Raw genomic sequence first — 21,697 nt, forward strand, 5'->3', positions numbered from 1 at the left:
CCTCCTCTTAATTAACTATTAATGTCATGGGTCAATTGGGTTGAATCCGATTCAAAATTTGTTTAGACTTGCAATTGTGTGATTGGAATTCTTTGGTTTTTGTTTCCTTTAACTTTAATTGGAAACATTTGTCTACGAACACATATTCACCTCCTCTAGACGTTCTTCTACGGGTCTAAACTGTTTTTCAGTAAATTTAATTTCTCATTTGTGCAGTTAACCTCAATATTCCTTCGTAAATGAAAAGTTTTTAAGGGTGATAGTACAGACTCTGCCAATCTGCTCTTCGGCGCAAAGCTATCTTCAACATTCCAATTCAAGACCGAACTCTTCTTTGAACAAACACTTAGTGGGCGCACACGCACGCAAGGAGAGACATGAACAAGCAAAAGATGACAATTGGTAAAAGGACAAATATTACATTCGTTAACTATAGAGAAAAAGACGAGTAACACTGCCCATTTATAATAATAGAAAGCAAACAAAACTATACTCTCAGAGAGGTGAAAAGAAAAAAAAAAACCTCTTCAGTCTTCATGGAAGATCGTTTCAGTCTAACTTAGACTCATGATACCCTCCATCACCTCTACTCTCATGCTCCCAACCCCCAGATGCATGGCCCCCTTCATCAGACAGGCATCTCCGTCTCTCGCTCTCTCCAGTAACTTGTGTGAGTATACAGGAACCCAGGCTACCCTGTTGCTCGCATGTCAAGCTTGGGATCCTACTTTGCTTCATAAAATCTTCTAACGGAAGGCTGGCTGCTTGAACAAGGCTCAACAGGCTCATTCCTGGTACCTCCAGATCCAGTTGCATGTCGTCGCGGTTGGGATGGCAATTCAGGTCTATTTGTCCGTTGCTGGTCTCAGCCTCCTCAGCTTGATCTCTATTGTGGCTGGCTTCATTCTCCGGATGATTTGTAGGCAACAAAGCATCTCTTGATATGCCATTCATTTCAGGTTCATCCTTATGGCGGTTTTCATCCTTTTGTGCAGCCTCCACTTCACGCTCTGATTGGCGTTTCTTCTTGCGCAACATTAGGGTTTTAAACCTGCGCTTTACAGTCATGCATACATTGCATGTGCACGTGGGCTTGTGCTTGCCCTTCCCACTTGGGGGCTGGATGCACACAATACAAGAGCAGCCAGGGCGGTGTCGGGGATGTTTGGTGGTGGCTCCAACCGAGGGTTCACCCAAATCTCCCACATTATCTCCCAGCACTGCAGCACTGGCTAAAGCATCCAAGCCAGAAGGTTCCCGTTCTTGGACAGACTTGTGGCTTTCTGCAACTTTTCGCTTCTTGAAATCTGGGGAAGATATAGAGAGGATTGAAAAAAATCAGAAAGTATTTTGAAACTCATTTTAAAAATAAAGGCTGTAAACAGTAAATAATAATATGTAAACAGCAACACCATGACCATTTTCATGGATTCATCAGAGGGCTGACTTCAACTTAGAACAAACTTCTGCTTCTAAAGTATAGTGTACAAGAATGTCGTCCATCTATTTATGACAATATGCACACAAACATCATTTATCTAAACACCTATAGACAAGCTCTGGTCCATTCAAATCCATGCATCCATATGCAGCCAACAGCCCAACACCAAGAAATGGCTACTATGATAAAAACATCCAGGCATTGTAGATGCATGCCCCATTTTTCACAAATGTATGTCTTAATAAGAATTTCAATGATATACATTTTTATTTCTTCTAAAACCAGTATCGAAACATACTGGACCATGGAACTTCTATTATAAAGAAGAAACATAGAGGTCGCGTTCATACCTTTGCTTGCTCTAAGAAGATTCTCCAATTGCTTTAGACTGATCTCCTCTGGAGCGGAGCAGGAGCACCTATGAGAACATTGCAAACCATAAGGGTATAAATTAAGCAGGAACCAACTTTCATCCAAGAAAGGTATTCAAAGGGGGAAACAGAATTACGGAATAGTGTTAGACCTGCTTGAATCCCAAACATTTTCTGAACACGTCCACTTCGAAGGGAGAAGAACATCCACAGGCAACCTTCGCCATTTGGAGCAATCATCACACTGAGCCCATTGCTCCTGTCCCCTGGATGAAAGTGTCCAGTCTATTCAGCGCAAGATGAAAATATTCATCACCAGATCAAATGCACACATTCTTCAACATGCACACAACGACTTGAAGATGAACATAATTTTATAAGTAATTGAAATATAATTAACATTTTTGTAACTTATCCAAAAAAAAATCACTAAAAAGCGCAAAATGGGCAATCCAAGTACATAAGAAGTATACAAGAGAAACACCTAGCTAGAAACGAAAATAATAATAATAATAAATAAATAAAGTACAAAATCATGAGAACTAAGAAAATGAGGATAGTCCAAAACAATTGTCCAGTGGTAAGGGGTATTGAAGAAGAAAGACTTTAGCTCCACCACCATCCTCTCACGGTCTTCAAAATTTCTATCATTTCTTTCTCTCCAAAGACACCACAAAAGGCAAGATGGTACCATCTTTCACACTATTGCACTTTGAGAACTGCCACTCTAACTCTCTTCAACAAGCGAAAAGGTCTCCCACTTGTCGAAGCATAACCCAAGTTAGCCAACACAACTGAAAATAGCACTCTATAAGGCACTAGTAATCAATCTCACAATGGAGAAGAAGATAATCCATAGACTCCCCACTCCTCTTACGCATACAACATCAATCAACAACAATGACTTGCCGCTTCCTTAGGATATCCATGGTGAGGATCTTCCCTAGAGTGGCCAACCAAGCAAACAATGGCCGCTCTCATGGGAACCTTAATCCATCAAATACTCTTCCAAGGGAAGGGAGTACCATCATGGGAGACAAGGACGTTATAGAATGATCTAAAGTCGAACAACACTCTCTTGGAAGGGGACCAACAAAGGTTGTCTTCACTTTCCTGTCTCAATCTAAAAGAGTACAACAAATTGAAAAATGAAGCAAAGACATTCATCTTCCAATCATAAGCCGATTTGATAAAGCTTCTATTCCACTAATGGGAGCCAAATAACTCCATGATCTGCTACGAAAGCATCATTAATGCGAGCAAGCAATACTATACAAATTTGAGAAAGCTTCCTCGAGGGCCTGAAGATGAATTAGGTGTTGAGTCTTCTTGTATCTAGAGTATCTTGTCCCCTAAAAGGATCCATATCGTTCTTTGCATGCTCATGAGCCCTTGGTCAAAAACAAAAAAACTAAAATAATATAGAAGTAAACATATAATAGAGAGGCAGTTGAGATGCAGAGGAGGCACATTAAAAGACCAAGGCAGGGCTTAGTCACCTACTTAGAGTATCAACTGCATTGCATCAAACCTTAGCTGTTTAAAATCTTAAAAATATTATTTTTTGGAACCCAGCCCAAAATACACTCCCTTCATCCCAAATTGTTTGTCCACCTTAGAAAATCCAACCTTTTAAGGGGATGTCATCTAATATCTTGTCTTTGAAATTACAAATTACAAATTTTTAAAATTTCCCTTCCTAGTTTAAACTCAAATAAACAAATAGAATAAGGTATTGACTTTTTGAATAAAGCAAATGGCATATTGAGAAAATTAATTAAATTATGTACATTGACTTTCCAAAGTGGACAGTATTTTGTGACATCTTCAAATAAGATGGTGGACGTGCAATATAGGACACAAAGAGAATAAAAAATGAGCAAATAACATCTCTATAACGAGCTGAAATATATATATATATATATATATATATAAAAGGCTAGACCTTCAAAGCTGTGTTAATTTACCTATTCAGCAATGACAAGTAATAAGATACATTATATACATCCTTACCTAGATGGGAGGGTAGTGAATATAGTCCTCTTTCCAAAAACCGGTGGTTCCTGAATGAATGAACAACAGTGAATCAATGATCATTTTACTTAGAATATGCTGTAACATTAGATTCAACACTTTAAACCTATCAAGTATTCATTACTTATCTTACTTGATAAAAGTAAACATACAAAAGGACTGATTGGGGTACACTTACATCATATTCTTCAAATTCATGATCCTCAATAGTAACAATGCTTGGCTTGACGCTTGGGGGTGGACGAAGCAAGTCTTGTGCTTCTTCCCATGTAAGTCTCAGCTCCAGAGCCTCTTCACTATGCATTAGCAGCCTCTTACTTTTAGAGCCAATATTTCGAGTCTTCTTCTTCTCGGAAATTGGTGTTGGTTGCTGCAATGAATCTTCAATTATCCTGGCTCCATGGTTATCACTTTTACACATCCCAATATCCCCATCCCCTATATGCACATTTTCAGCAAGAGCATTTAGAAGAGGTTCTCTGCTTCCTTTCATTGTTTGAAAAAGCCCAGAGTAACCACTGCCTGAAGGCAGATTCTCAATAACACCAGAAAAGGAGTTTTCCCTAGAAGGCGTGCCATTAGGAAGGGCAGATGTCTGAGCATCCTGTCAATAACACAAAAAGACTTAAGATATGATCTGAAAGTAAGATGACACATATAGTGGCATGAAATATGCCTACGAACCTGTGTGTCTTCAGTGTTCGACGCCTTTCGAAACCCCATGACAAGTTTACCTCCAGGATCTATCCGACTAAATGTCACTGCGCCAAAAGCAGATCAAATAATGAAACAAAATATGACATAATACTCCAAGTGTCTCACAATAGTGTCTCACAATAGATTTTAAAAGTTACAAATGGCACACATAGTATCAATAAAAATTAACTAAAGAGATGCTCCTTGCAAATTAATATACAAAACCAACTGACAACTGCATAGTATCAATAGATGGGATTGTAGATTAGGTCAAAATAATTTATATATATAAGTAATTGGCCCCAAGGGGAGATCAAAATAATAAAAACTTAAATATGAGATTTTGGCATGAGTAGTATACAGATTTTGAAAACAGTAAAATAGAGGGATTGAAAATACTAATTTTTATATACAGATTTTGGCATGTCTCAAAACTTTCCTCTTCCCGGCAAACAAAGTTCAAAGTACTGCCATACATTGAGCTGTACAAGCTTATCACAAAGCAGATCATAAGATAAATATAAAAAATCCATGGACTAAATATCACCCTCTATACCAGGCTATAATGAAGCATACCAGTGTCACCAGCTCGTAATTGCATAGATTGTATGCAAGGGGTAACACCCTCTAAAACATACATCCTGCTGTTGTTATTGGGCCAAAATCTGAACTGAAACGTCCACTCATTCCCCTTCACATCTTGAATCCTTAAGGGCAGGCCTTCTGATTGAGAAATAGGAGGAAAATATGCCTGCATTGACTTTCAGTTAACACACACAAACAGGGAAGAGAAAGAAAGAAATGAAAGAAGAAAGAAAAAAACAACACACACACACACAGAGGCATGAAAAGGCACGTATGAAAATGAACTTTTAAACTTACTTCAGCACATGCTTTTGGGAGAACCAAACGACCAATTCGGCCAGCATCGCTGGCACTAAGCACTTTCTCGAACAATGGCACAATAGTGGAATTCAAACTTTGCAAATAACATAGTTAAGGGGAAACACCACGCTTCAATCAATGGATAAACAATAACATGCATATAATTACAGAAGAAGATAATATTTTAACAAAGTTAGACTTAATCGTAGAGGGGGGAAAAAGAATGACCAAATTAAGGATACTCTCCAGATAGTTGCTCCAGTTCTTGGTCAGTAATCCTCGGCCAGTATCGAGGAAGTAACTGATTCTTCCCACGTCCTTCAGCAGGTGGCCTAGCAATTCGCATCTGAACCAGACTTTTATTTGTCTCTGGACTTACACTGAGGCCAGTTTTCAGGGGTTTGGGCAATATGGGGCGAGATCTTTGCCCTTGCTGGAAGGGAGAAGGTGTTTTGCTCTGTTCCATTCCATCTACAACTCCACCAGAAAAGGGTAGCACAAAATTTGGAGTTCCCAAGGTCATACTCAAAGAAGGCTGAGCTAGTGATTCATGTGTATCTTTTCCCTCTAACATTTGTCTGCTATTGTCTGGTTTGGAAAATGTTACTGACCCAACAGATGGTTGAGTCGCATTCGAAAAGCCAGTGCCAACTTGAGATGCATTTGCTTCACCTCTCTGAGATTGATGCAAGAGGTTTGGTTCATTAGCTTCCATGATTCTGCACAATTGCATAAGTTTTCCCTCATCGACACCATCACTAACCAATCTTTTCCCAAAAGCACTGGATAATGAATCACCAACATTATTTACAGTCAATGAACCAAATCCATTAAGAATGTCACCCCTCCAGATCTGCATGAAAAGAATAATAAAACTTTGTTTAAAGCCTAGTCTTACAGCCATATAACTAACTATTCTATTAGCACTCTGAAGTATTGCTCCTTACACCCAATACATGCCAACCGGTTAGTCAAATGACATGGCTGGTAGCGTCCTCCACAAATGATATTATCAGAGACAAGCAAGCCACAGTAATTAGCTAAACCTCAAGCTAAAATTAAGTTCAAAGAGGAAGAAAAAGGTCCTTCCCATGACCATTTTAACCACATCCATGACCCTATACCTTACCCAAAAACAAAAAAAAAATCATGACCGTATATATGTATGACTGGTGACCAACAATTCCATATCCCTTTTTGTGAGGAGTGAAAGAGAGAGGGAGAGAGAAAGAAGAGTAGTATGTCAATTCAAGCATTTCAACCACTGTCTATTTGAATGAGTTCCATAGAAAAAAGCAATAATCACCAGCACTAGAGTTAAAAATTGTCATACTTGCAACTGTATACATATATATAAAACATACGCACACCAAAAGCACAGCCAGGGACAGCTGAGATTAAAAGTAAATATTTAACCCATATAAACATAATTGAATGAAGTAAAAAACACTGATTGTAACATATCGAAACATTATAGGTACATCTTACTGAAAAAAGTCCAGAGCTTTTTGCGCAGCTAATACACCCCACACCGCCAAAATCCATGTACTCATACAAAGGTCTAGAGATTATGCATCCACAGTGGATACGCTGCCATGCAAAATTTAGTTACATTTCAAAAGTTCAACAAAAAAAAACAAAAAAGGAAAGCTTTAACCAAAAAATGAAAGACGCCACTTAGAAGCTTACCTTGCTGCATAAACTGCATTCCCTCCAACCAGTTTCCTCTGTGTGGAAGGTATCACAGAAAACCATATCCTCATAGGCAGATCTAAGTAGAGAAAGCACCACATCAAATAAGCCAAGAAAAAATATTTACATCAAATAAGGTAAATAAATAAATAGAATGATACAACATGTTCTATTGATCATTGTTTTGATGTAAACTAAAATACAAATATTCAAATATCAGTTGCCAGTGTAGACCATCAAACCTCTGTTATTATTTTCAAAATGGCATTTACACTATGTAGTTCAGAGCATTAACAATTACAAAGTATCTATAGATTCATACTAACACAAGTGGAAGCAAGGTAACAGAAGTTAGACAAAAGTCAAAATAGGAGAAGTTGAAAAACAAATGCATGATTCTGCCCGTGCCAAATTAAAAGTTACTAAACCGCGTGCATGCACAAGCATATAATTTACTTTTGTTTTTCTTTTCTGAGCATGCACATTCAAAACTAAATGTACCTCATCCACCCACAAAAGCCAACAAAATTACAAAATGAGCCAAATGGTTTGAAATCGAGAACAATCACAACAGTTGAATCGCTTGATCGCTATTAATAAGGGTAGAAATCAAACCTATTGCATAAGTCTCAGATTAATCTCAACAGAGGATTATTGAGTAAATTAGATATTACCATCCTAATAAAGAATATACTATTTTTAATAGGTTCTCAACGGGCTGGCCCACAAAAAATTTGAACCCTTATAACCTGGGATAGCCACTGATTCAGTAGAGTTACCAAGTTGTGCTTCATTCAGTAAATTGTGGTTACAGGATGAAATTGAAAGTTTGAGCATCAACTATACTCTTTGGTAAAATAGCATTAGCCAGTTTAGTAATTGTAGCGAGGCCCATTTTCATTATCTAATTATAGGTTAGCTAAGTACAATGCCACTAATTTCTTCCCAATACAAGCTCACGTTCTAAAATAGAAAATCCAACAACCACGAAAATGTCAACTGATTAACACAAATAGAAACAGCTTCAAGAGCAACGCACCAAGTCAAACGCCCAACATAGGAAAAACCCAATATCAACAAAATTCAATACCTCATAAACCCCGAGCTTGCCCCTTTACAAAACCAAATCACCCCAATAATATGTAAAAAGAAAAATTGCATTGAAATCCAAGACAACAAAACTACATAGAGAAGGAAATTACCCGCACTTGTGGCAGAGATCGGCAAATCCACCGGATCGTAGAGGCCAGCCTCTCTTCCATTCGTGAGGGGCGGTTGTTCCACACGAGGCATTCATGCAAATTTTGGACGCCATTAAGCCAAAATTGAAGGCTTCAAACAGAACAAGACGCAAATCCAAATCAAAACCCTAAAACCCCTTTTGACCAAAACCAAAAATTGAATCAAACAAACCATCATTAGGCACATCACGCACAGACACTCTCACACACACATACTCGCATGCTTTGCGAAAAATGGTACGAACTAGAAAACAGAAAAAACACCAACCTTGTCCCAGTAGTTGAAGAAGAAAAATCTAGAATTGCCTCTCATCACATTGACAAAAACAAATCCACTCTACCGTTTACGCTTATAACACTCTAATTTCCCAAGCAATAGCAATACTACTGCTTCTAATAATTGATAATAGTCCAAGCCGAAGAAGACCGAAGTCAGCCCGGCGAAGATGTTCCCGGAAAGCGTGACGGCGGTGGTTATTGCTTTTACCCAAGTCGTGTATTTGTGTGTTGTGAGAGAGAAGGGGGAGAGAGAGTGCATGCAAAGCAAACAGATTGCATAAAATGCATGCACGACACTTGAAGACACGCCGCTTAACAAGTCGTCTCTCTCTCTCTCTCAACTCTTTTACTATTGCTCTTTCTCTCTCTCTCTCTCTGCTCCCTTTTTTTTTTCTTTTCGGACACTGATACGGTGACCCGGGGTTGCGTGGGGGAGCGTGACCTGGCAGGCGGTATTAGTGGTAGAGACTACTGCGGTCACCCACGGCTGGAATGACTGCATCAGATTTATGGCTGCGGGGCCACGTTTTAATGTTGAGTAACGCTTATTTTAAAACATAAATATAAAATAAATATAAAAAATAGCATATATATATATATATATATATATATATTAAAAAGAAAATTGGTTTATATATTTATATATGTAAAATTTGTGGTTACGTGGAACTTGTACGGATTCTTCTTTTATTTTTGTTTAACTCTTTTGTGGGTAACAACATGCATGGGTTGTTCTTGTTCATATTATTGTTTAATTATTATTATTATTATTATTATTATTATGAGTTGTTGAATGAATAATATCAACTATTTTATATGACTATTTTAAGTTTTTGTGTTACATAATGATTAAAGTAAAAACTATATATTTTTTATATGGACAAAAAATTTCTTCAAAATGAGTTGAAGATAAATTTTTTTATTAAATTGGTATTTATTCTTAGAATATGTAATTCTTACATGTTTTTTAATAGAGCATATAAATGATATAATTCTTACATGCTTTTTAATAGAGCATATAAATGATATAATTCTTACATGCATTTAGAATCATTAATATAACCCGTGTCGTGTCGCGTATAGAGTACGCAAATAATGAAATAATTAGTTGTGATACTTAATCTATTACAACTTACATTAAGATAATGACCAAACAATTGTAACCTAAGGGATGTAGCCCTAGATTATTCTTGTCCAGCTACAAAAGTATTCATCATTTTTAAAATTATTTCACTTTTATTGCACAATCTTTTTGTAATTTTGCTTTAAATAATACCTTCTTTTTCATTCTTCTCTCTAAGCTTTGTTTGTGTCACATCAAAATAATTTGTTCAAACAAAAAATAAAAAACAAATCCTCTAAAAATCTTTAACAAATTACTTATGAAATAGGAAACACCATACAGAGCCTTGACTTTTTTTTTTTTTTTTCTCTTTTATTTGTTGGCATCAGGATCCTTGAAGTCGAAGCTCCTGGCATTGGTATTATCATAATATGTTGACTTTCGTTTAGCAAGATGCAAAATAACCCAATTAGCACGGTAGCACGTACCCACCTATATAAATACCAATATATATATATATATATATATATATATATATATATTGAATTTGTTAATCACGTTTGGTGATGATTTTGTTTAACTCCATGATTTGCACGTCCAGAGAAATGCATGGACTGGTGGGATTAAAAAATTAAAAACGAAATATTCAATGTGAGTTTTAGGCCTTTTTGTTGCAATGCAGAGACAAAGATTAATTATTATTAATCTTTGACAAAAATTAAAAAATGATGATTATTATTATTATTTTGGCATTCTGGCTTGTGTTTAATGGGTTTGGCCATATAATAATTCTTAGGCAGTGGGCTTCCAGGCTTGATATTGAGCTAACAATGTCAATCTTGTAAGTGACACTACAAGCAATTCAAGCCCAATTAAACAACTTTCTTTTTTTTTTTCAAAGCAGGAGAGGGGGAAAGAGCCCAACAACTTGATACACTAAGAATCTTACTTGGGTATTGATAAGCTTTCTTAACACGAAATTCGCATAGTTTGGGCTTGGCCATTTGACAACACTACTTCGATTACTTTTCAATTTTTCGACATAATATTAGACGATGCCATACTTCGATTTACACGTCATACTTTATTTACCTCCTTTGCAAGTTGCAACAGTAGTTGGTAGCATTTAGTTTGTCAACATTGTCTTGTTACAAGTTACAACCGCATCACAACGAAAAGGTAAGACACAATATGAGGTGTGATTCGTTAAAGATTAATGACCAAACACCATACCCAACCAGAGCACTGCCCAATAGTAAGTTGGACACTTGGCAGGGTTTATGCAGAGGATTGAGAACCCATGACATGGAAAAAAAAAAAGAACTATTGAGAGGTATGAAACCACTCATTCTGTCAACCCAACAATCTTTAACTTTCTTACTATTCTTTTTTAAGCAAATAACTGACTTAGACATATCAAAGATTACTCGTGTTTATTTTCTAATTATTGCAAGTTTTGTAGGTCAGAAATACGGTGTCCAATCAACTGATTATTCAACGGTGATAATATATGTTTGGTTCAGCAGTTCTAAAATATATTACTTAGGAAAATAATAATTTCAAAACACATCTAATCAAAATGTAACTTTTAAAACACAATTAAGCATTCGATAAAATTTGTAGTTTTAAAAGTATTACCTTCATAGGTACTGTAGTTTTTTTATTTTTACATCATCTATGTCAAATCTTTTTTTTTTTTTTTAAATGCATGATTTTTAAGGTAGTTAAAGGTAAAAATTTGGCTTAAGCGTTTTAAAAAAAATTACATTACATTTGTTGTAGTTTTTTTTAAGAGTCCATATTTAATTTCACTCCACAACACTTATGCTATAGTTTTTAAATGATTATTATTATTATTATTTTCCTCTCTTTTTCTAATTGTTAATCGCGGTCATTCATTTTAAATTCAATCGTTTATAAAATGTCGGTTGTTTTTGGATAACCGAAGCATTAAATGTTGAATTTGTTTTAGCAAAATTTAAATAATTTTATAGACCATTAAATTTAAAATAAATAGTTATAATTAATAATTGAAGAATTTTTAATTTTTTTTCCAATCGAAAGGAATCCGGATCCTTTTCAATAGCACAGGGTCCGGGACACATTTGGCGAGTTTTTTTTTTTTTGGTTTAAAAACGCTTGTCGCGTGCAAGACGCACGCACTCTGAGTAAAAAATTTTACCGGGAAAGTTGAAAAGCAGAAAAAACTGAAAAGTGGGCTTGGCGGGATCACATGTATATAAATGAGCAGAAAAGCCCTTCTTAGTTCTTACAGTGAGAGGCTCAGATTTGAAGTTGTCTAAAACCCCTAAAATTCGTAGTGTACAAGTAGTCCGACCTTATAACAGTGCGATGTTCATTGGGTAAGTCCGCTATATTTTGAGTTTTTTTTTTTCTTCTCTCTCTTTTGGTAAATTTTACGCTCATTCAGCTAAATGCTCTTTGCGGTCAAGGGAGAAACAATTAAAATGGGAAAATTGCTAATTATTTAAATTTTTTACCATTTTTTTAAAAAAATTTGTTGAGTATTCGATTTTATATGTCCATGGACCATGGGAAACTAGCAAATTTGTGTTTATGTGTTGTGTGTAAAATGGGATATTTGAGTTTGCCAAATCAATGTACATGCTGGTTTAATTGCAGCTTTGTTCGTGTTGTTGGTATTTGTTTGTTGTGAGAAAATGCTTTGGAAAGGAAGCCAATTTTTTTAGGATTTTTAAGCGTGCATTGTTTAAAGAAGGCTGCTTCAGTTTTTGTTAATTTGTGAGAAACTCTCCTTTTACTTGTTGGGAGTAGTTTAAGTTTTCAATTTATGGTGTCCATGGATTATATACTGGTTGATTGATGTGGAACTATCTTGTGGGTCTTTGATTGTGTGGCTAATAATTAGGTTTCAATGGACTCTTGAGAACCCCATAAGCAAATTTGGAGATGCAATCTAAGAAGGAACAGAGAGGGACAAGATTATAGATTTTCTGGGGAGTCCTGCTTGTTTGGTACGTGCTCGTTTTGGGTCTTAAACGTTATGGATGGTAAATTTGAAAACTGGCTCAGTAACAACTCAGCTCATGATGCTAAGGACAAAGTACTGGTCCCAAATTGTGTGATCTCAGGGGGAATTAGGTTCCATCCGGATGTAGAGGCCTTGTCGAGCATAGAAGATAGAGACCCATTAGGCAATGCTTCAGAGTCTGCAAGTTGTAATGCTCACTTGGAGAAAAGGGATGCTATGATGAAATTGTGGCAAGAAATGAAACAGAATGGTTTCCTCTTGCCACCTGCATGCACACCAGCTCCAGGAAAGGATGCCATGAAGCACAGACATGACATGGCTAGTAGAAAAAAAAAGGTTGCAAAGATAGAACAACAGGTTAATAGGTTCACTAAGGTTGTTGCACCAAGTGGGTTGCTGGAAGAACTGAACCCTGGGATCATAAACCGCCTAAGAAACAGCAAACATGTCTATTCAGTAATTGGGGCCTTGGTTAGAGGTGAAAAGTTAGAAAATACTCGAAGCATGCAGCAAAGCCGGTTTAAAAAGAAAATTAGGGATAATGATTTGAATGAACGTTCGAATACTCTATCAGGTGGCAGTCAAGTCAGTGGATACCTTATGTGCCAGAGTAGGCCTATGCATATCAATTCAGAACATGAAGGAGGGGTGGCTTGTGATTTGAGTGTAGCGGTGAGAAAGGGTGAAGATCATGGGGATGACAAACATGAAGTAAGGTCATGGTCGTTTGAGAATACGGCTTCAGAGAATGTGAAATCTGATTATGAAACCGTGTCAACAGAGAATACAAGTTCTCAAGAAGAGTCAGCAGAGACTGCAATGGATTCTCCTTTTGATCCCAAAGGTTAGTTGTGATTTAAATGGAAAGATTCTTTCTCGTGCTTATTGCTTTACATTAGTCATTTATATTATCTTATTGAAGGTTGGTGGAAATGGATAAATATAAGAGAAAAGTTGAATACCAAACACCTATGGCCAGGGACATTGCCACTGTTAACATAAGACACCTTTTCTTATGTCAAGCTTTGCTTTGCCTTGTCAACTGAAGCATAATCCTACACTAAAAACTTCTGTCCAAGCTAGATGACAAAACTTACAGTTCTCTTTTAGAATGTACCTTTGTTTATGAGCTATGCATCCAAGCAGGCCTTAATGACGTATTGTCAGGGTTGCAAATTTTATATAGAACACAAAAACTTGAGGTGGATTTCTGGATTGCACAATCTTATAAAGAATTTAATTTAAAATTTAAAACTCAATTGCAAAACAACATATATAAGATTTACTTTTCAACTTTTAAGCTGCAACTGTCTCGCTTATTTCCCACTTTAATCATTGTTACATTTCACGACCAATTGAATGAGCAATAGACACATTCATGTATACGTGCATGTACCAAGATGCTCTACAGGAAACTGGTTTCTCTACGTGCATTTACTTCATTCCCATTCCCTCTCTATGCTCAAAGTCAAAGTTACTAATTACTTAGTTCATATTGTCTAAATAAAGTGCCAATTTGGGAATTTTTTTTCTCCATTTACGATTTTCTTTTCCTGATACTAATCATCAGAAAAGTAGAGAACATCTTAAACTGATATGGATTTTGTTATTGCTTCCCATATGCAAATCTAGCTTCTCAATGGTTGGGACTCCTTTGCCAGGACATTAGAGCACGCCTTGCAGGTGTATTTTACTTTCTTGAAGCTTGCCTGTGCACTTGTGAAAGTTAATGATCTGAAGTACTTTATGTGTACATAACTTCTCTTTGTTTGTGCAGCATTAAGGTGTAGTAGGATGAGGGTTCAGGATGTACTCCAACAAGAACTGCCTTTTCTAATATCGAAAGAGTTCTCATCTATCAAAAAAGATGACCAATTCTCTGCTGTTGAATGTCCCATAAGTATAATTGCTTGCTCGCATCAAGTGAAGTGGACTGCACTGTTTGGTCAGATGGATGAAGCACTTCAGGAGGAAATGAATCATCTAGTAAGTTTAATAGGATTTAGCTTTACTGCATGGTGTTCAAAGAGAACTCTTAGTCCCTAGGTGATTCTCAGAACTGTGAATTGTATGCTTGTTTGCTAGAGATGATTTACTTCCATGGTGAGGACTTCAAACTTGCACGCTGTGAAATGAAGAATACATTGTAGTTGAATGTAGTTTTGAGCTGATTATGAAGTATTTGTATTCAATCACTTTCTTGATGAATTTCACTTCCATTCACTTGTTAAATCACAAAACAGGATTACTGTATTTGTAGATACACAAAAAAATTCCCTACAAGCATATTAGCACTGAAAGTGAAAGGGCTTTTGGTCTTAAAAGCTTCTGTCATGCTTTTCCAGTCCCAATTTGTTTTGGATGAGTAACAATTTTTTTTGACAAGAACAATTTAGGCTTCTTATTTTTTTTCTCAAAGGATACTTTGTGGATATTGTAGGGTTGTTGAATCATTTTTTTTTTTTTTTTATGTAAATTGAATTCTGAGAGAGTATTTACAATTTCTCACCTGGACTTTAATTTCAGGAGATCTGGTTGAACCAAGTAGAAGAAATGCACACGCGGGCAATGTGTGCCGCATTTCAATTGTAATGCAAGAAATGATATCAGCATCAGGCATATCAGAGTGTAATACCACCTGCTGCTTGAGGTTCCTACAGAATTGTTCTTAACTCTGTCTGAACTGCCAAATCTTTCATTAAGAGTTCTTCCTGAAATTCATTTTCCATGCTCATCTCTAGCTGCATGCATATAAGTTTTGATTAATTCTACTTGGTGTGGTGTCATCAAAATTAGTTCGATAGATAAAATATTGTCTCTGTTTAGACGGGTGGCCGTCGGACCTTATTAGGGTGCGCAAAGATTAAACTGTCATTTCTTAGAAATAGATGATACTCCGTCTTTCTTGCCTATGGTTGCTAATTGAGAATTAGCAATAGGATTTTTTTAAGAGGGTCATTAGCCTCTTTCAAACACTAGGTTTGAGGAATAAACTTTTCTTACTATTCTCTCACCCAAACGTGGATTTAAATAGGTTACAAAGCAAACCTAGTCCCCATAGGATACGTACTACTATTACTACCAAAACTAGGAGAATCTAAAAGATCTCCTTATTTACTCTAATACGGCAATGGAGTAAAACAAAAACTCCTTACTGAAATAGTAAAGCACTTATGCTATTCACCGACACTGGAGTATATGCTCATTGAAATAAAATAAACTACTTATTATTCTTGTAACATTCTATGTTACATTTTTCAAGCTCTTGGAGTGATTTATTTTATGATTTTCAGGAAATTTGGAAGATTGTCTGAATTTTCATTGTGTGCAGGAGGAATAATCTGGTTCCTCTTGGCAGTAGTTGGTAATTTAAGTAGATACATCTAATTAAGGTAATTGTGTAATTAGCTTTTGCCTTTTGTAAAGTGTTGGAGATAGTACACAAGACTGGGTTTTACTCAGGTCAAAAGTCACGGGTAAGACCTACAAACACAATGTTCTCCATGCTAGCTCTGTTCAATAGTAGAGGCTATGAGACGTGGCTTTATAGTTCGTGCTGTTGCAGTTGATTGATCTATTCAAAATAGTTTTTTAAATGTTAATATTAAATGAATTTTCCGATGCCTAATGTTTGTTTATAATGATTTGCAGCGCCGGCTCAATAGCTAGGTCACTGCGGCGGTCGCCTAGGGCCCTTAGTTAGTAAGGCCCAAAATTTTTTTAATAAGGCTCAAAAAAATTTTTAGTAAGGCTTAAAAAAATTTTTAATTTTATTTTAACTTAAGGCTTAATTTTTTTTTAAATAAGGCCCCAAATTTTTTTCCCATAAAAATTTAAGGCCTCTAAAATAAGGTCCTAATATAATAAGCTCATTGTAAAATAAGACTAATTAATTCAAAAAAACAAATATGCCGCATCAATTTTTTTGGGCAATTAGTTAAAAGTTAAACTTAAAAGTCATGAAACAACAATGAGAATGAAAATAATAATAATATTATAAAAATATAATAATATTATTAAAATAAATATTATTTAATTAATATTCAAATATTAAAAAAAATAATGTCCAACTTTAAAATTTCGCCTAAGGCCCTAAATACATTGAGCCGGCCCTGATGATTTGGAATGGTTTTTACCTTTGAAACCATAAATAGCTGATTGCGATAATATCCTGAAAAGATTTAAAGTTGGTATATTTAAGAGTGTAGATGTTGTTAATGTTAGCACATATTTTAAAAAAATTAAATAGTGTAGATTATATATATATCGGTAAACGCACCAAATGTAAATTATGACCATAAAATGAAAAGGGGCATGATCTCTTGTATGAATAGCGTTACTCTTAAACAAAAGAGTTTTTTATGTTACTAAGATCACTCTCTTAAAAACGGAACAGTCTCGCTCTCTCGTGAATGCCGTTTGAATCCTCCTTCATTGCAGTTTTTAGGAGGAGGTTAGTCCCTCCACCCCACGAGGCTCTTCTAACTTTATTTTTGTTAATGTAATAATAAACTTGCTTAGAATAATCACTTATTTTATTTTTAGAATAATAAGTAGTAATTTAAAACTCAATAATACAATGCAAGTATGGATCATATAGAATACAAATAATGTCCTTAATAATTTACCTGAATATTTTCTACGTTATTCTGTTTGAAAAACATTGTCCATATTCGAGAGATAATTTGTTACTTTCTGTCAATTGCACTGTCTATTTGCTTTTTTTTCTTTTTTTCTTTTTTCTTATCTTTTTTTCTTTTTGTTTTTTATGTCAACGGACTCTTTGTTTGTCGATACCCTATGGACAATTGAAATGATATCTTATGGAATCTGATTTTGTCTTTTTTATGATTTCCTCTACACTATCAATTTATAGTCATTGCACCTTGGAAAATCTTCAGATTGCTCTAAACAAGATTATGCAAAAAATATTATTTACTTACCTTTTCTAAGAACATCTGTAATTTCATTGACTTTTCAATGAATCTTGAAGAAAATAGGATTTGCTAGAATCCTTTTTATTATTATTATTTTATCCCATAAAACGATAAAAATAAATAATTAAAAAAAAAAAGTTTTGTCCCATAAAATCTCATACATTATAAATATATATCCCACAAATTTTATAGCTAGTGTGTTGGAACTCTTTCCTCCATATTACAAGGAGAAGTATCATTATTGGATTTAGGAGTATTGGTTAAAATCATTCAATTAACTAAGCTTCTTTTTTCTTTTTCTTTTTTTCTTTTCTTTCTAATTTAATTAACTAAGCTTGACTATTCTATTATGCATGTCTATATTTTTACAGATTTGGCTTTAATTAGTAATCAGCTACATAATCAAATCAGATTTTCTGGAAGGTTGAAAATCATTTACTCTAACAGTAAAAATAGTATTAAAAATCATATTATTGATGTGACACTCCAACTTACGTCATTTGCACACAAGACACCACGCAACACATTCCTCTCAAAGATTCTATCTAGTCTAGTTACCATAGAAAATGCCTCAAATATTATTCCTTATTATCAATGCCAAAATATGCAATTTTATTGATTACTGGAAACAAAATAAGTATTTTTTTTTTTTAAAAAAAAAAAAACCTTATATAAGTTATATGTGTGTCATCTCATACTCATCACTTTGAAATATGTTCATGACATTTTCTTTTCTAAAAAATCTCAATACGTTCATGAAAAAGAAAAAAATTCTGTTATTAAGCCGTTCGAATTTTTGTTAATAGAGCGGACTTGCAGGGCGGGCAGATCTTGCCTTCTAGACTGCCCTGCCCGGATCAAGTGAATCCCGCAACCCTAATTCTCAAGGTGTCAACCTAATAAAAAAAGATTCTCTTACAAATATCGGACACAATTGACAATGAGTGGCAAGGTGTAGATACCTTTTTTGTTATATGAGTCCATAAACCACAATCCCACATAGAATAAGAACAAAAAAAAAAAAAAAATACTTGGTGCATATTTTGTCCGGAGAATAAAAAAGAGGATCCTGGGCTTAAAAAAGGAAGCATATATAGAAGAAGAAAAAAAAAAGTAAATGAATAGTTGGGATGAGCAATGGTGAGCTGGCTGGGGTTGTGAAAGGATTAGGAAGACGATGGGGGTCCTGTTTTTGTTAATTTATATAGGTCTGCAAACACTGCAATCAATATTCCAAATACCCAAAAGGATCACGAAATATCTGTGACAACTTTGATTTTGTCACTGATTTTATTTTTTATTTTTACTTGTTTTGGCTATATTCTTCTCTTAACGCGTGTATATCTATTTTTAACCCATACAACCCCCTGCGGTCAACATTGTTTTCACATAGGAGCTCCGTACCTACGTAGAGTTTTCACCTTCTCCTTTTTGCTATCTTTGGTTGGTTCTGGAAAGCATTCACTTTTGTTGCTTTTCTTCTTCAAAGGCTTAGAGCTTTGAGAATGGCTTCTCCTCCTTCTTCTTCTTCTTCTTCAGCATCAACGGGGGATGAGAAACCGCATGTTTTAGCGGTTGATGACAGTCTGTTGGATCGCAAACTCATTGAAAAGCTACTCACCAACTCTTCATGTAAAGGTATAAATATATATATGTATATCACGTCTCTCTTATCATTCCTTTTAATGTTTTTTTGTTTTTGTTTTGATAGCATTGACACATTCTTAGAGCAGGCAGTTATATATATGGGGTGGATGACAAAGGAATATAAAAGAAAAGATTTTCTTTTTCATTTTTCTTGCTTTTTTTTTTTTACACATATCTCATTGTTCCATCCTTTTTCTCAATTCCCATTCTTCTTCTTCTTCTTCTTCATCTTCATCTTCTTCTTCTCTATTTCTGCGATGATTTCTTTTTCTTTATCTAGGAAATGACAAGATACTATGCGTGATTGTCACTGAATAGTCTATCGTTCTCGATCGGTTGGACCATTTCAATAGGCAGCGTATATATATATATATATATAATGATTTTTTAACCGTAGCTAAAATTGATTAAAGATAAGATAATAGTAATCGACAAAAAAAAGAAAAAATAAAACTGGAACTTCAAACTTGTGACCCGCCACCAGGTGCATCTTCCTATTCCATCACCATCGCTCAACACGTGTGGGTCCCCACTGATGGGTGTGCCCTATTTCGGTGGCACTCATGGTGCTTGCTAGGAGACACAGCAAAAGACAGGTCAATAAAGCGACATGACTTTACCGAGAAAACCACGGAAGAGATTGGTCGCTGATTCGTCCAGTTTCATCTAGTGGGCTTAAGCCCAGTTGGTTTTGGCGCATCCGGTTCTGTTACTTTAAGCTCCATTTTAGTTTTATTTTATTTTATTTTAGCTATTCACATTTCTCAATTAACGGGGTTGATTGATCAACACCTAAGCCTATTGGACTATTTCCTAGATGATATTGTTTATTATTATTATTATTATTATTGAAATAGAGAGGATTGTTGTCCGATTTGTCGCATCTCAGCATGACTCTTTAATTTTAGTAAATGTAATTTATAATTTGGGTTCTGTTCTTGCAGTGACTACCGCAGAGAACGGACAGAAGGCACTGGAGTTGTTAGGCCTGGGCGATGATGGGCAGCGCACATTCAATGGTGATGTAAGTACTAGCCCTTTTTCAATTGTCCGACAACTCCTCCAGCTCATCTTCATATTAGCTGCACTGAGGAGGCAGTGTGTACTAGCATAGGTACCATTTGGTAGGGTTTTTTCAGGTGACTTTTGATCTTAAAAAAGCGAACCCAATTGATTCATTCAAATAGATGGGCTAGACTATTGAAATTATATATAAAGAACCTAGATTAATAATTGCAATAAACGGTAGTATTTGGTAGGACTTTTAAATTTTAGGTGGCTACTACCCCTTAACTGACTTTTTCTGTATTGTAATTTGTAAGTAATATTGTACATTTCATGAAAAACTTCATCAAGTATATCTCTTTTTGCAGGCTTCCAAGGTAAACTTGATAATCACTGATTATTGTATGCCAGGAATGACGGGGTATGATCTACTCAAAAAAATTAAGGTAACATATAACCTTGTCTTTATATGAATATTTTATTGCATGATTGTAAAAATCCCTGTCTCAACAGACATTCACTCAATTAATCATACAAAAAATAGTGGTGAAAGCATCAAACTATATAACAGGCACAAAAAATGATATACACCACACTTTTATCCCAATTTTATTTTACTATGCTGGCATGGCATGGTGCAGTAATCCTTGGATCAGCCCTTACTAAAAAAAAATATCAAATGGCAACTAGACTCAACCATATCAGTACAACAAGATAAAAGTGGGATAAAAGTATAGTGTATAACATTACTTTAACAGTATACAAGGTCTCCCCATAGAAGATTGAAGCATGGTTAGAGCTGCTGATATAATATATAGAAATCTATAGTAACTAATTACTAGTCTAACCAGAAATCTCTCTGCTAGCAGGAATCACCTACCATGAAGGATATACCAGTAGTGGTTGTGTCATCAGAGAATGTCCCTACTCGAATTAAGAAGTACCACTACAACCCCATTTAATTTTGTTACTCTGTTAATTCCCATTTTCCTCAAAAGGTTATTTCATTTTTATTATGTTTTCTTTACTTGAACAGGTGCTTGGATGAAGGAGCTCAAGAATTCATCATGAAGCCTCTCCAGCTATCGGATGTTAAGAAATTGAGATGTCAGCTAACAAAGTTCAGCAATCCTCACAATGGGATGCTTTGCATGGGAAGATGACCACCTCCCTCAGAAGAGAACAGCAGGGAAAAAAAAAATCTAAAAAAGCCATAGGAAAACAAAAATGAAGACCGACTTACATGAATACGTCAAGCCCTCGAGAAATTCTAGTATTAGTTTAGTTTATCTTTCTATCGCTAATCTGATATCCTTTGAAATGCCTTTGCTATATATATAGAAGCACATTCTGTGGATTTATAGTGTTGGATTGCTCAAGAGGCTATTGTTTT

At 35.4% G+C, this 21,697-nt stretch overlaps 3 protein-coding genes across 5 annotated transcripts; 2 read left to right on the forward strand and 1 right to left on the reverse strand.

Moving 5' to 3' along the window:
• Nucleotides 1-374: 374 nt before the first annotated feature.
• Nucleotides 375-8,963, reverse strand: LOC132163799 (B3 domain-containing transcription repressor VAL1). Of its 2 annotated transcripts, none has more exons than XM_059574170.1 (13): nucleotides 8,629-8,963; nucleotides 8,322-8,451; nucleotides 7,117-7,198; nucleotides 6,916-7,017; nucleotides 5,670-6,280; nucleotides 5,425-5,521; nucleotides 5,119-5,293; nucleotides 4,531-4,607; nucleotides 4,025-4,450; nucleotides 3,826-3,875; nucleotides 1,965-2,078; nucleotides 1,792-1,859; nucleotides 375-1,307 (listed from the first exon to the last, which is right to left on the reverse strand). In XM_059574170.1, exons 2-13 carry the CDS (start codon nucleotides 8,432-8,434, stop codon nucleotides 550-552), a joined length of 2,673 nt encoding a protein of 890 aa, XP_059430153.1. In that variant the 5' UTR covers nucleotides 8,435-8,451; nucleotides 8,629-8,963; the 3' UTR covers nucleotides 375-549. The 2 variants fall into 2 exon arrangements, with proteins under 2 accessions (XP_059430153.1, XP_059430154.1); XM_059574171.1 differs by having other exon boundaries at nucleotides 8,322-8,497.
• Nucleotides 8,964-11,984: 3,021 nt separating this feature from the next.
• Nucleotides 11,985-15,439, forward strand: LOC132164678 (uncharacterized). 2 transcript variants are annotated; one of them, XM_059575224.1, is made up of 5 exons: nucleotides 11,985-12,065; nucleotides 12,593-13,559; nucleotides 14,348-14,398; nucleotides 14,493-14,701; nucleotides 15,242-15,439. In XM_059575224.1, exons 2-5 carry the CDS (start codon nucleotides 12,728-12,730, stop codon nucleotides 15,305-15,307), a joined length of 1,158 nt encoding a protein of 385 aa, XP_059431207.1. In that variant the 5' UTR covers nucleotides 11,985-12,065; nucleotides 12,593-12,727; the 3' UTR covers nucleotides 15,308-15,439. The 2 variants fall into 2 exon arrangements, with proteins under 2 accessions (XP_059431207.1, XP_059431208.1); XM_059575225.1 differs by lacking the exon at nucleotides 14,348-14,398.
• Nucleotides 15,440-19,049: 3,610 nt separating this feature from the next.
• On the forward strand, nucleotides 19,050-21,661 carry LOC132163957 (two-component response regulator ARR17-like). Its single transcript, XM_059574346.1, has 5 exons — nucleotides 19,050-19,290; nucleotides 20,244-20,323; nucleotides 20,673-20,750; nucleotides 21,174-21,244; nucleotides 21,341-21,661. The coding sequence occupies exons 1-5, from the start codon at nucleotides 19,158-19,160 to the stop codon at nucleotides 21,465-21,467; spliced, it is 489 nt and encodes a 162-aa protein (XP_059430329.1). The 5' UTR covers nucleotides 19,050-19,157; the 3' UTR covers nucleotides 21,468-21,661.
• The last annotated feature ends 36 nt before the right edge of the window (nucleotides 21,662-21,697 follow it).

Source organism: Corylus avellana, chromosome ca10 (genome assembly GCF_901000735.1).
Source record: "Corylus avellana chromosome ca10, CavTom2PMs-1.0".
NCBI lineage: Eukaryota > Viridiplantae > Streptophyta > Magnoliopsida > Fagales > Betulaceae > Corylus > Corylus avellana.

Coding starts and splice junctions, on each gene's coding strand:
- LOC132163799 (XM_059574170.1), bottom strand. CDS start 8,434: ATGGCGTCCAAAATTTGCATGAATGCCTCGTGTGGAACAACCGCCCCT. Junction 7,199..8,321: donor GATCTCTGCCACAAGTGCGG/GTAATTTCCTTC, acceptor TTCTCTACTTAG/ATCTGCCTATGAGGATATGG. Junction 2,079..3,825: donor TTCACTACCCTCCCATCTAG/GTAAGGATGTAT, acceptor ACTTTCATCCAG/GGGACAGGAGCAATGGGCTC.
- LOC132163957 (XM_059574346.1), top strand. CDS start 19,158: ATGGCTTCTCCTCCTTCTTCTTCTTCTTCTTCAGCATCAACGGGGGAT. Junction 20,324..20,672: donor AGCGCACATTCAATGGTGAT/GTAAGTACTAGC, acceptor CTCTTTTTGCAG/GCTTCCAAGGTAAACTTGAT. Junction 21,245..21,340: donor GTCCCTACTCGAATTAAGAA/GTACCACTACAA, acceptor TTACTTGAACAG/GTGCTTGGATGAAGGAGCTC.
- LOC132164678 (XM_059575224.1), top strand. CDS start 12,728: ATGGATGGTAAATTTGAAAACTGGCTCAGTAACAACTCAGCTCATGAT. Junction 14,399..14,492: donor CATTAGAGCACGCCTTGCAG/GTGTATTTTACT, acceptor TTGTTTGTGCAG/CATTAAGGTGTAGTAGGATG. Junction 14,702..15,241: donor AGGAGGAAATGAATCATCTA/GTAAGTTTAATA, acceptor CTTTAATTTCAG/GAGATCTGGTTGAACCAAGT.